This window comes from Callithrix jacchus, chromosome 8, assembly GCF_049354715.1.
Source record: "Callithrix jacchus isolate 240 chromosome 8, calJac240_pri, whole genome shotgun sequence".
Classification (NCBI taxonomy): domain Eukaryota; kingdom Metazoa; phylum Chordata; class Mammalia; order Primates; family Cebidae; genus Callithrix; species Callithrix jacchus.
The window spans coordinates 98,113,707-98,125,955 of record NC_133509.1 but is presented as its reverse complement, the minus strand read 5'-3'; the positions used below and the strand labels follow the sequence as shown (position 1 = coordinate 98,125,955).

At 38.5% G+C, this 12,249-nt stretch overlaps 1 protein-coding gene across 4 annotated transcripts in view; it reads left to right on the top strand.

Annotated features, from left to right (window-relative positions):
- The window catches only part of PPP2R5E (protein phosphatase 2 regulatory subunit B'epsilon), a 165,833-nt gene that overhangs the window by 114,514 nt on the left and 39,070 nt on the right, over positions 1-12,249 (top strand). For all 4 annotated transcript variants that reach the window (XM_054240013.2, XM_009006144.5, XM_054240014.2 and 1 more), the window contains exons 4-5: positions 2,659-2,760; positions 10,419-10,511. In XM_054240013.2, coding sequence (XP_054095988.1) covers positions 2,659-2,760; positions 10,419-10,511 — 195 coding nt within the window. The remainder of the gene's footprint in view (positions 1-2,658; positions 2,761-10,418; positions 10,512-12,249) is intronic.

Genomic DNA, 12,249 nt, shown 5'->3' with positions numbered 1-12,249 from the left:
GAGGATCCTGACAGCCTGGATCCAGTTATAACTCTGTTTGTACTAATTGTAACCTTAGAGCTTAACACCTGTGCTTCTATTTCCTCGATGGTAAATTAGGGGTCATAATAGTATACACTTCATAGGACCACCAAGTCCAATAGATGCTGCTCTGTGCTCATCTTAGCCAACCTCTGAACAGCATTTGCTGCTCTTGACTTCTTCCTTAAAACACTATTCTCTCTTAGCTTCTGAGATCCTAAATCCTAGTTCTTTTCTATTATCCTCTGCTTCTTTTCATTTGCTCTTCTTGGCTCTTCTTCTTCTACCTAATTTCTAAATATTGAGGGCCCAGGGACCCTTTCTCTTCTTTTTGTTTACTCCCTTCAAAGGTGATTCCATTGGTCCCATGGCTTTAAGTATTATCTATATGCTGCTGAGTCTTACATGTCTCTGGTTCTGACCTGTCCAGCTCAGAGGTCCAACGTCTAATTGCCTCCTAGATATTGCTCCTTTAATACCCCTCTAACTAGATCCCTGGGTCTCTGCTAAAAGAAGCAAAGAAAGAAAGAAACTTTCCCTTTTCCCAGTAGTCTCTATCTTCAGTTAATGGCCTCAGATCTATGTCTTGTCCTTGATTCTTTATTTCACATCATATATCCAAGCCAGCAGCAAAGCACTACCTTTTTGAATCAGTCTATTTCTGTCTGTCTTCCCTACCATCCTTGCCAAGCCAGCATCATCCCTTGTCACATTCACAGCCTCCTAACTTGTCCTCTTCCTGCCTGTTCTATACATAGCTGTTGGAGTGCCTTTTTTATAAGCAAAAATCAGATCATGCCACTTCGCTGTTATAAGATTTACTAATGGCCTCCCATTGCAGTAAAATAAAATTGAATTTCCTTCCCATAGCTTACACATCTGAGCTGTTTCCATAGCTAGGAAATGGGGATAATTGTGACTTTAACTAGAATATAAGTTCCGTGAGGGCATGGATTTTTCTCTGCCTTGTTCACTACTGTTTTCCCAGTGCCTAGAACAGTGTGTACACATAATAGGCACTTAATAAATATTTATAGGATGAATAAACACATTCAGATTATATGGGGACCCTAAAGCCTTTCTTCTTTTCTCTTTCAGAGCAGCATTTTATAGCTCAGTATTTTCTGCATTACATAGGAAGGCCAGCAAAGGCTTCTGATGCAATATCTCTTTTCTTTTTCCTTCTCGCTTTTTATGCATGTTCCCCTGCCCCTCCCTGTCTTATTCTTCAGATCTGAGGATACGTTTTGATCATTAGGAGAAACATGAATGGATGAGTGGGGCGAGAAACAGATATTGAAAAGGAACCCTGAGACTAGTGCCAACAATATTTAAAACAAACATTTTACTATAGAAATCTTCTAATAGGCCATGTGTGGTGGTTCACACCTGTAATCCCAGCACTTTGGGAGGCTGAAGTGGGCAGGTCACTTGATGTCAGGAGTTCGAGACTAGCCTGATCAACAAGGTGAAACCTCATATCTACTTAAAGCTAAAAAATTAGCCAAGTGTGGTGGCATGCATCTGTAATCCCAGCTACTCAGGAGGCTGAGGCAGGAGAATCACTTGAACCTGGAAGGCGGAGGTTGCAGTGAGCTGAGATTGCATCACTGCACTTCAGCCAGGGTGACAGAGCGAGACTCTGTCTCAAACAAAAAAGGAAAATCTTGTAACATATACAGAAGTAATAGATAGTATAATGAATTCTTGTCTCTTCCCCCAGTTTCAACAGTTAATCTACTCATGGCCATGTTTTGAACAACCATCGTTTAATTTGGGTCTTGCCTACGGTTAAGGAATACCTGGTTTATAGAGGTTTATGTTACAGATATATTTATTCTGAGTATCATTATTATTTTGTAAACCAACATATTGAGGACAGATAAGGAATATTTTAAAGGTTATTAGAAAAGCCTAACATTTCTTTTTTTTTTTTGAGATAGAGTCTCACTCTGTTGCCAGGCTGGAGTGCAGTGGTGCAATCTCAGCTCACTGCAACCTCCACCTCCCAGGTATAAGCGATTCTCTTGCCTCAGCCTCCCAACAGCTGGGATTACAGGCGCCTGCCACCACACCCGGCTAATTTTTGTATTTTTAGTAGAGACGGGGTTTCACCATGTTGGCCGGATGGCCTCAATCTCCTGACCTTGTGATCTACCCACTTTGGCCTCCCAAAGTGCTGGGATTACAGGCGTGAGCCACCATGCCCAGCCTGAAATTTCATTATTATTCCAACCATAAGTTTGCAAATAGTGACTAAGACTGATAAGGGAAGCACATGAAGCCCATTAGCAGTTATTTATTCCTTAGTGTCAGTTGGTTAATCAGAAACATGCTTGACTGGTAAGTAACCAAGAGCAGGCTTTGATGGGAGGTATAAAATCATAGGGACCTAGGGTGGGAATGGCCAAATAAGGATGACGAATAATGTTCAAGAAGGTATGATGGTGCTGCTTTGCTGCTTTGCAGCTTGCCTGCAGGTGGTCCCAGCCTCAGAGCCTCTAGAAAGAGTTTATTCTAGTTGGCGATGTTCCTTGTGCACTGTTATTTGGGTTCCCCTCGGCTCGGTTCCAAGGACCTTGTGTAAAACTGCGCAGAAGGTGCTTCCCGCTAACTCTGCTGCTTGTTTATTTTTAGGTATCTTGCAATATATTCAGAACTCTCCCTCCTAGTGACAGCAATGAATTTGATCCAGAAGAAGATGAACCTACCCTTGAGGCATCGTGGCCACACTTACAGGTACTTTCGAAATACCATTTGTTATAAAAGAAAACTCCATTAACTCATTAGCTGTTGAGCATGGGAATTCCTTGAAGGCCTTTATTCACCAAGAAATCAAATTAGAGTACATTAATGGAAAATTAGAGAATGCTTTTTATGTTTCTTGATAAATTAGGATGCCAAAAGAATAAAATAGTGTCAGTGTGATGCTTTTGTGTCCCCCCACCACGTTGCAGGTATAGCCAGCAGTTCTTATTCCATTATTAGAGCTTCTTTTTTTTGGAGCAGGAGTCTTTTTTTTATTTTTTTGAGACGGAGTTTCATTCTTGTTACCCAGGCTGGAGTGCAGTGGCGTGATCTTGGCTCACCGCAACCTCCGCCTCCTGGGTTCAGGCAATTCTCCTACCTCAGCCTCCTGAGTAGCTGGGATTATAGGCACGCGCCACCATGCCCAGCTAATTTTTTATATTTTTAGTAGAGATGGGGTTTGCATTATTGACCAGGATGGTCTCGATCTCTTGACCTCATGATCCACCTGCCTCAGCCTCCCAAAGTGCTGAGATTACAGGCGTGAGCCACCGCGCCCGGCCTAGGAGCCAGAGTCTTGCTCTGTCACCCAGATTGGAGTGCAGTGGTACAGTCTTAGCTCACTGCAACCTCTCCCTCCTGGGTTCAAGTAATTCTCCCACCTCAGCCTCCCATGTAGCTGGGATTACAGGTGCCAGTCACCATGCCCAGCTAATTTTTTTGTATTTGAATAGGGTTTCACTGTGTTGCCCAGGTGGTCTCGAACTTTCGACTTTGTGATCCACCTGCCTCTGCTTCGTATAGTGCTGGGATTACAGGCGTGAGCCACTGCGCCCGGCCTTAGAGCTTCTTTATGATCTTGTCCTCCAGAGCCTCAAACAAAGCACAGAATTATTTTATATTCATATTAGTTGGATGTGATTAGCTCACAGAGTATATATCTCATTTTTATATGTGTTTGTCCTGGGAACTTTGTATGCCTGTTGTCACAATAACTACAAATGTGTTTCCTTAGTTAGAAGGATAAACCAAACTGTAATAGCTGTTTTGTTCACAGTATTGTAAGGAAGAGTAACAGCTGAGAGAAAGCTTGGGTGAAGGCCAGTTCTGTTCTCTTGCACTGAGAAGGCCATGTTTTCCAATCATATTCATTGTGCCAGGATGGATCCAGGGGCATCACTGCATCTGTTTCCAGCACTAGATCTCTGTGTATTGTATTAACTTGTATGATATATACTGGTAGTTTTCCAGCTCCTTCCTCCCTTGTGCTGCCTTCTCTCAAGGCCAACATTTCTCAAAAGAATAGAGCAAAGAAATTTGTACATGTTGAACCCCAAAGTCACCCTTTCATTGAGTCAGAATATCCTCAGGTTGCTTGACAAATAGTAAGGAGGGAAGAGGTGGAAGAAAATGAATAATACCTTGTACATTTCTCCCCTAGGCAGAAGCTGCTGCATTTTTGTAGAAATGTATTCATGGTTCAAGTTGACTTTTTGAAAAGCAAACAAACTGTGCAGCAGAGAGAGAAAGCCGAGAGATATTCTAAGAGTTCTTTTCCCCCTACTTCAGAATTTTTGATGCAAATTTGCAAGTCTTTCTGCCCTACTTTGGTAACTCAGAAGTTTCTGTAGATACACACGTGCTATTTCCCCTAGTTAACGAATAGAGAGCTTTTAGGGGCTTTGTTTTATCAACTCTTACTCAGGCATGTTATGCCTACGAATTCCTACCTTCAGTGCTAAGATTGGGTAAATTAGGTAAAACACTGTAGTTGATTTACTGTCTTAGATGTTACGATTTTTTTTTTAAGGTTCCAGACATATTATCTGTAATCTATGAAATTTGTAAAACCATTTGTGCTTTTCATAGATATATCCCAGATTGTGACACGGTCCAAAAAAGAATTACTCTTTTGAATGGATGAATTGTCATGTCTTATTCTTAGTGTTTGGTGCCAGTTCATTGAATTCCAGTTTAGTCTGGAAGAAATTTAACAGCAAAAAGATAATCTCCTCAGTAGTCTCACATTTTGTGATGGAAAAGTCAAGGAAAGAGATGTCTTCAAAGCCTCAGCATATTGTCTTCTCTGTATTCCAAAGAAGAGACTGTAGACCATTCTTGCCATTTGCAAGAGCTTTTTGAATATTCTAAATCATGATAACCATAGACATAAATTTCCCCTAAAGTACAATAAAGTTTTACTCAATATTACAGTTAATTCTTTACATACTTACTGACTCTGGAAAATACAGGACCAAATTAATTGCTGAAACTGTTCTGCCACACAAAAAAGAAAAAACCACTCTAGCTTACACTGTCGTTACTGCAGGCATATTAACCATTTAGTTCATCTGAAATCCTAAAACCAAAGAAACGAAGAATGTTGTTGAGACCTGTTCCCTTTTGGATATAAAGGCAGAAATGGTGTTATAACATGGACTGGTTTCATCTGTGTTGTCATCCTATTTGAGGTTATAATCCCTTTGTCCTTTCTTTAGCTCAGGGGGAAATATGACCCACTAATGCTGGGTCAGGTGAAGGAAACTTTTAAAATTTGTAAATCAGCTTTCATTCATAGTAAATGTTAGGTCACTAGGCACACTGTTACCTTTGCCATCTGTTTGTTGCTTTTGGACCAAGGCACATGATGTGGTCTCAAAAATCCTGTGTTTACTTTGTATAGTACAAATTACTTACCTTTCCATTTTCAGTGTTAGGTGGCTTTAGCACTAATGAGAGCACTTATTGAATGTATAAGAAATCTCTTTTTCTTCTCATGATAGGGCATTCATGTCATAGTCACCTATCATGAAGTTTAACATTTTACTTTTCAGTTGATCTGTCTGTTTTTCTGACCAAACCAAAGCAGAGTTTTAGACCTTTTCGCTTTTTATTAACTTCATAATTAGCAGTGTGCTTCCTTTTCTGGAACACATTTTGTAACAAAGAAACTATAAATATCTGACAGGAGGTCAAAACAACAAAATTGCATTGAGATGTGGTTGTTGAGTGGTTGGCTGGGCTCATTGACCAGCTAATTGACTGCTCTTGCATATTTTTTTGATTTAAATTTGTGGCCTACACAAAATTACGGATAGGCTGGCATGATGGCCCACACCTATTATCCTAGCACTTTGGGAGACCAAGGCAGGCAGATCACTTGAGGCCAGGAGTTTGAGAGCAGCCTGGCCAACATAGTAAAACTTCCTCTCTAGGAAAAATACAGAAATTAGCTAGGCATGGTGGCACATGCCTGTAATCCCAGCTACTCAGGAGGCTGAGGCATGAGAATTGCTTGAACCTGGGAGGCAGTGGGCCAAGATTGCGCCACTACACTCCAGCCTGGGTGACAGAGTGAGACCTTGTCTCCAAGAAAAAAAAAAAAAAAAAAAGGAAAAAGATTACCGATTATAACAAATTGTGGACCTTTTGGGATCTTTAAAAATAGACAAAAGAATGTTAAATCCACAAATTTTTAGTTTAAATATCTCAAAGGGGTCTATTCTATGTATGTGAGTCAGCCTTTTCAATTATCTGAATTAGTATCTTGTTTATGTATTATCTGAAATTAGGTGTGTCTTCAGTAGAACACAATTTTATAGGACTTTTATTTACAATTAAGGATTTGTTTTTAATGCTTTCCACTTGAGACTGAGAAACAGGAATTTTTAAAGGTCTTTTTACTAAAGTTCCTGGGAGAATTCACTTAATGTAACCTTGAAAAGTAGTTTGGCCTTCCCCAGCCCCGCAGTCTTTCTCTTTAGAAACTTAGGGGAGATTTTTAATTTTGACGTAAATTCTTTGTGTTAAGTGCAGAGAGCACTTATGCTTATTAATAAATATGTCTGAAGTATTTCCACCAAAGCATTTTTATACCATAACTGCTTTCAAGGGACCAGAGACGAGAGAGGACTTTGCCAGTCTTGCTGGAAAGCCTTACCAGTCCACAGGTCAGCCTAGAAGATGGAAATCTCCCCTCTTTGTGGCAATCAAAAGAGGGTTAAACCCCACTTAATGTGGTCATTCGAATAAGGCTGACATTCTGTTTGTAATACTGAGAGTTGACAGATGAGTGTATTAGAAAAAGAACAGTTCTCTGAGGTCTTAGGACTTGGAGACATTATTTTGACTAGCAGAATAATGATGTGAAACTTGGCAACGTCTGGATCGTTAGGAAAGAAATTTTTCTGAATTCAGAGAGTTTCAAGGAGAAAAACGTAGTTTTATAAGGAAGTAAAATACTAATGTGAATCCCTAATTTAAGTCTTAGAGTCTGAAGTCACAACGTTGCTATGGGAAACGTTTAAATCAGTGGTATCTGTGGACCCTTAGAGGGACTCTGAGACCTGATTTTCAGTGTCCTGCAAGGTCAAAACTACCATTGTAACAGTGCTGTATATATGATTTGTCCTTTCACCATGTTGATGTTTGTACTGTTCATTGCAAAAGCAATGGTGGTTAAAATTGCTGCTACCTTAATGAGAATCAAGGCACTTGTGCCAAACTGGTCAAGTATTCTTCACTGCCATGTTCTTGCAATTAAAAATGTGAAAAAGCTGATTTCACTTGAGAACATCTTTGAAGAAGCAGTAAAAATTAAATAATTTTATTAAATTTTGACCCTCAAGCACACATTTAAAAATATCCTACATGACACAATGGGAAGTATGCATACTAACATCCACTGCATACTGAAATATAATGGTTATCTTATGGAAAAGCATTTGTGTAATAGTTTTTGTTTGTTTGTTTGGAATCTTATTCTGCTGCCAGACTGGAATGCAGTGTTGTGATCTCAGCTCCCTGCAGCCTCTGCCTCCTGGGTTCAGATGATCCTCCTGCCTCATCCTCCTGAGTACCTGGGATTACAGGCGCATGCCCACACTCAGCTAATTTTTTTGTATTTTAATAGAGATGGGGTTTCACCATATTGGCCAGGGTGGTCTCGACCTCTTGACCTCATGGTTCGCCTGCCTCGGCCTCCCAATACTGGGATTACAGGCGTGAGCCACTGCGTCTGGCCTTGCATAATAGTTTTTGAGCTGTAACCCAAACTACCTTCTTTTTTGTTTTTCTTAGGAAACATCATTTTCACTTGAAAGAATGACTGACAAACTATGGTTATTCAGACTTGGGAATTTGGCAGATATTTTCTCTGAAACAAACAAGGAAATCATTTGATAATATTTGTTACCACTGACAAAATTAGAGTATTAATGAATTTAGAATTAGAATTTTAGACAACGTATATCTGTCTTGCATCTGTCACCTTGAGCTTGCAGTTTCCCAAAGCTTAAAGACTTTTTAAAAAATAAAATTGAAATAATAAAGAATGTGATATTTTTAGACACTGTAATGAAACGTGTCAACATTTAAAAGGGCTACATAACTCAGTGAACCAATATTTTCCATTTGGCAAATGATGTTTGGAAACATGCATGGATAAATATTCATTCAAAGTGCAAAACAGATGATTCGATTTTAGTGTAACAAAGTATGAGAAGTTCATTGATATTTCAGATTTTATGTTGCAACTAATCTTTAAGAAATGACAGTTCATTGAGTTTTAGTATAGCATCAAAGAAGAATATCCACAATTATGTAGGAGAATAAAAACCAGTAAAATACTCCCCCTTTTTTCAACTACTGGATCTCCATCCATCAGGCTTGATTTTCTTTAAATACTTGAAACAAATGACATATCACAACAGATTGGATATAGAAGTAGATGAGAACCTGTCTTACATTAAGGCACATATTGAAGAGATTGACAAAACTATAAAATAATGCCTTCTCAATTCTTTTGGAAAGGAAAGAGGTTTTTTTTTTTTTTTTTTAAACAAGAACATATTACTTACATTAACATATAATGCATTTTGTTTGTAAATGAAATAGTAAAATTTTAAAGTTTTAAAAAATTTTTATTTCTAATTTGTGTGTGTACACACACTCACACACACATAATATTTTTCTCATATAAACAAAAGCTTTGGGGTCCTCATTATGTGTAAAAGAGTGAGACCACAAAGTTAGCAAATGCTATTTTAGGAATAGCGATGTTGATACGTGTTAGTCATTGTGCAGAGGGCTTTATATGTGTATTATCACATTTAATCTTAGAGACTGTCCATCTCCATTATAAAATTGAAGAGACAAAGTTTCAGCAAAATAAACTTGCTCAGGGTTACACAGTTAGTAAGGGAAAGAGCTAGATGTTCAACCCAGTATTCATGTCTTAAAGCCTTCTGGATTTTGGCCAGGTGTGGTGGCTCACGCCTATAATCCCAGCACTTTGGGAGGCTGAGGTGAGCAGATCACAAGGTCAGGAGATCAAGATCATGCTGGCTAACCTGGTGAAACCTCGCCTCTGCTAAAAATACAAAAAATTAGCCGGACGTGGTGGTACCTATCTGTAGTCCCAGCTACTTGGGAGACTGAGGCAGAAGAATCGCTTGAACCTGGGTTGTGGAGATTGCAGTGAGCCGAGATCATGCCACTGCACTCCAGCCTAGGCGAAAAGAGGGAGACTCCAGCTCAAAAAAAAAAAAAAAAATGTGTGTGTGTGTGCGCGCGCGCGCACGCGTGTGTGTGTCTGTGTGTGTGTGTCTATATTTGTTTGTGTCTGTGTGTTAAAGAAATGTAGTCTTGTTCTGTTGCCCAGACTCAGCCTTCTGAGTAGCTGAGATTAGAGGTATAAACAGCTGTACTAGCTAAAGATTCTGGTTTTGATATACTGCTACATACTTACCAGGATCTAATGTAGCCTTTAACATAGACTTACTATGCAAAGAGAATAAGCAACGATTACCCACTGTTTATCAGAAGAATTATTTGAGCTGACTCTTTCCAGATGGGTATATTGTGCCACACCACCTTATTGGATGAGTAGAGATTGCCATAAACTTTCTGAAAAGAAATTTGTTAATGAGTATCAAAAATTCTGAATGTTTGGATATCTTGTGATCTAGCAATTACACATTTAGAAATATTTTCTCATGACAGAATTAAACAAGTACACACTGACATGTGTTATGTGATGCACGTTATTGCAGAATGATGGGGAGATAATTCAGAAACTACTTAGATGTCTAAGCTTGGGGGGAGATTGGCGAAATTAACTATGAATAATGGAATTATTCATTATAAATTATGTATAATGGACTCTTAGAGCTACTAAGAATGATAGTTTAGATATTGTTGATGTAAATTGTTCATAATACATTGTTTAAATGGTAAAGTAGTCTGTAAAACTATAAAAGTATATTTATACTGTATGTTAAATGATGTAGATACGTGATATATTGTTTAAATGGTGCAAGTAGTTTGCAAAACTGCAAGACTATATAGTACATCAGCATGTTGTTGAAGGAAATATATACATTAAAATGTTAACAGTGGTTGTCTCTGAATGGTAAGATTATGGGAAATTTATCTTTGCTTTGTTTAGTTATGTTTTCTAATTAAAAATTTTAAAAGTTGAAAGCATGACAGCAACCGTGAACCACAAGAAAGGCTGGCCTGGTTTGTTGATTGATATTAAAATCAATTTTCTAAGCCCTGTCACTTTTAGTGTTAAAGGCTTTTGGTGGTTTTTAGTACTATTCTCAGTGAATCATAATTTGAAATTAACTGTGATCTGTTTGTTGCAGCTTGTATATGAATTTTTCATACGATTTTTGGAAAGCCAAGAATTCCAACCCAGCATTGCCAAAAAATATATAGATCAGAAATTTGTATTACAGGTAAGCAAATTATTGTGGATATATTTGTCATTCAGTTAACACTTTATCTCATTTTCTCTTCATATGTGTTAAAAAAGTTTTGCAATGTCAGTTATATCACCCACATATATATATGTTAATTTCCATTACTGCCTATTAAAAATAATAAGTACATTTAAATTTATTTGTGATAGAAATCAATTACATTTTAAATAGCCAGGAATGCTAATGCCTAAAGCCCTACAGTTTTCTTCCTAAAAATTTAATTATAAAGTAATTTTATTTATATAACCCTGGTTTGTGTGAATTTTTATATAGCTTAAAAACTTATATTTGCATAAGAATTCTTAAAAAACTGTAGTATAGATCTGTTCAAACGGCATAGGCAAGCTCAGACTTCAAAGTGGAAGTAACCTGTAAGAAATAATCAAATTCAGGGTACTGATGAGCTTTCACTGCTAGGAAATAGCACAGCTTAACGTTCTAAAATTTGCCTAAAAGGCAAATTAACTCTCATCTCTCCATTTGGAACATCTCTGGGAACACTTTTTTCCTGACTCCTCATTGTACTTGTTATAACCGTGGATCTTCCTTTTTATCAGGGACTTGGGTGCTTTCATGGCTCTGAAATTTTAGGTAACACTTCCATGCTCCTGTTTTTGATATATTATCTATAAAAATGGATGCTTGAACCAAACTGGTGTAGCTCTTTTCTGAGTGACATATGGGGCACCTAATGTAGGAAATAATAAATGTTTATCTCCTAATGAGCCAGTAAGAAGAATTTCAAATTTAAAACATTAATTTGTTCTAGCCTGGGCAACAGAGCAAGACCCTGTCTAAAAATAAAATAAAAAAGTAAAACATTAATTTGACAGGAAATTGATGTCCTATGCCTTACTGGGATGAGGCTGATAACCTTTGTGATCTAATTTCTTTTCTTAATTAAATTAATACATTTGGAATTTGCAAAATATAGATTGAACCATAGCCAAGTTTTTTGACGGTTTTTAACGCTTAAAACAGCAGTTTCATGGGTTCAATCCAATAGGGGCAGGCAAACTTCCAGAGACCTGATGGGCATGGAGGCTCCTCTACAGCCTAAGTAAGGCTGAGTGGAATTAAACCCAAAGTTCACTTTTCAGCTCAGAACTGAAAGGAGCTTTTGTGTCTTGCCTGTGGGGCTCATTAGTAGCTGTACTCCCTATTCCCATAGGTATGTGGGGCCAGTCATTGAGCTCTACTTCACATTTAGAGCACTTTGGTACCACACTGGTGAATCCTGGCTTACACTTTAACATGGGAGGCTTTGGAAAAGTGAGGTCTGAAATAGAGATGGAAAGGTAGGTAAATAGGTGAATATGTGAATCAGTGGGTGAATAGTTAGACTGATACAGATTGTTATGCCAACGAAGCAGAATTTATTTCAGAAAAATGGAAGTAATACATAGTAGATTTCGGTTTTTTTTTTTTTTGAGACGGAGTTTCGCTCTTATTACCCAGGCTGGAGTGCAATGGCGTGATGGCAGCTCACCGCAACCTCCGCCTTCTGGGTTCAAGCAATTCTCCTGCCTCAGCCTCCTGAGTAGCTGGGACTACAGGCACGCATCACCATGCCCAGCTAATTTTTGTATTTTTAGTAGAGATGGGGTTTCACCTTGTTGACCAGGATGGTCTCGATCTCTTGACCTCGTGATCCACCCACCTCAGCCTCCCAAAGTGCTGGGATTATAGGCGTGATCCACCGCGCCTGGCCTTG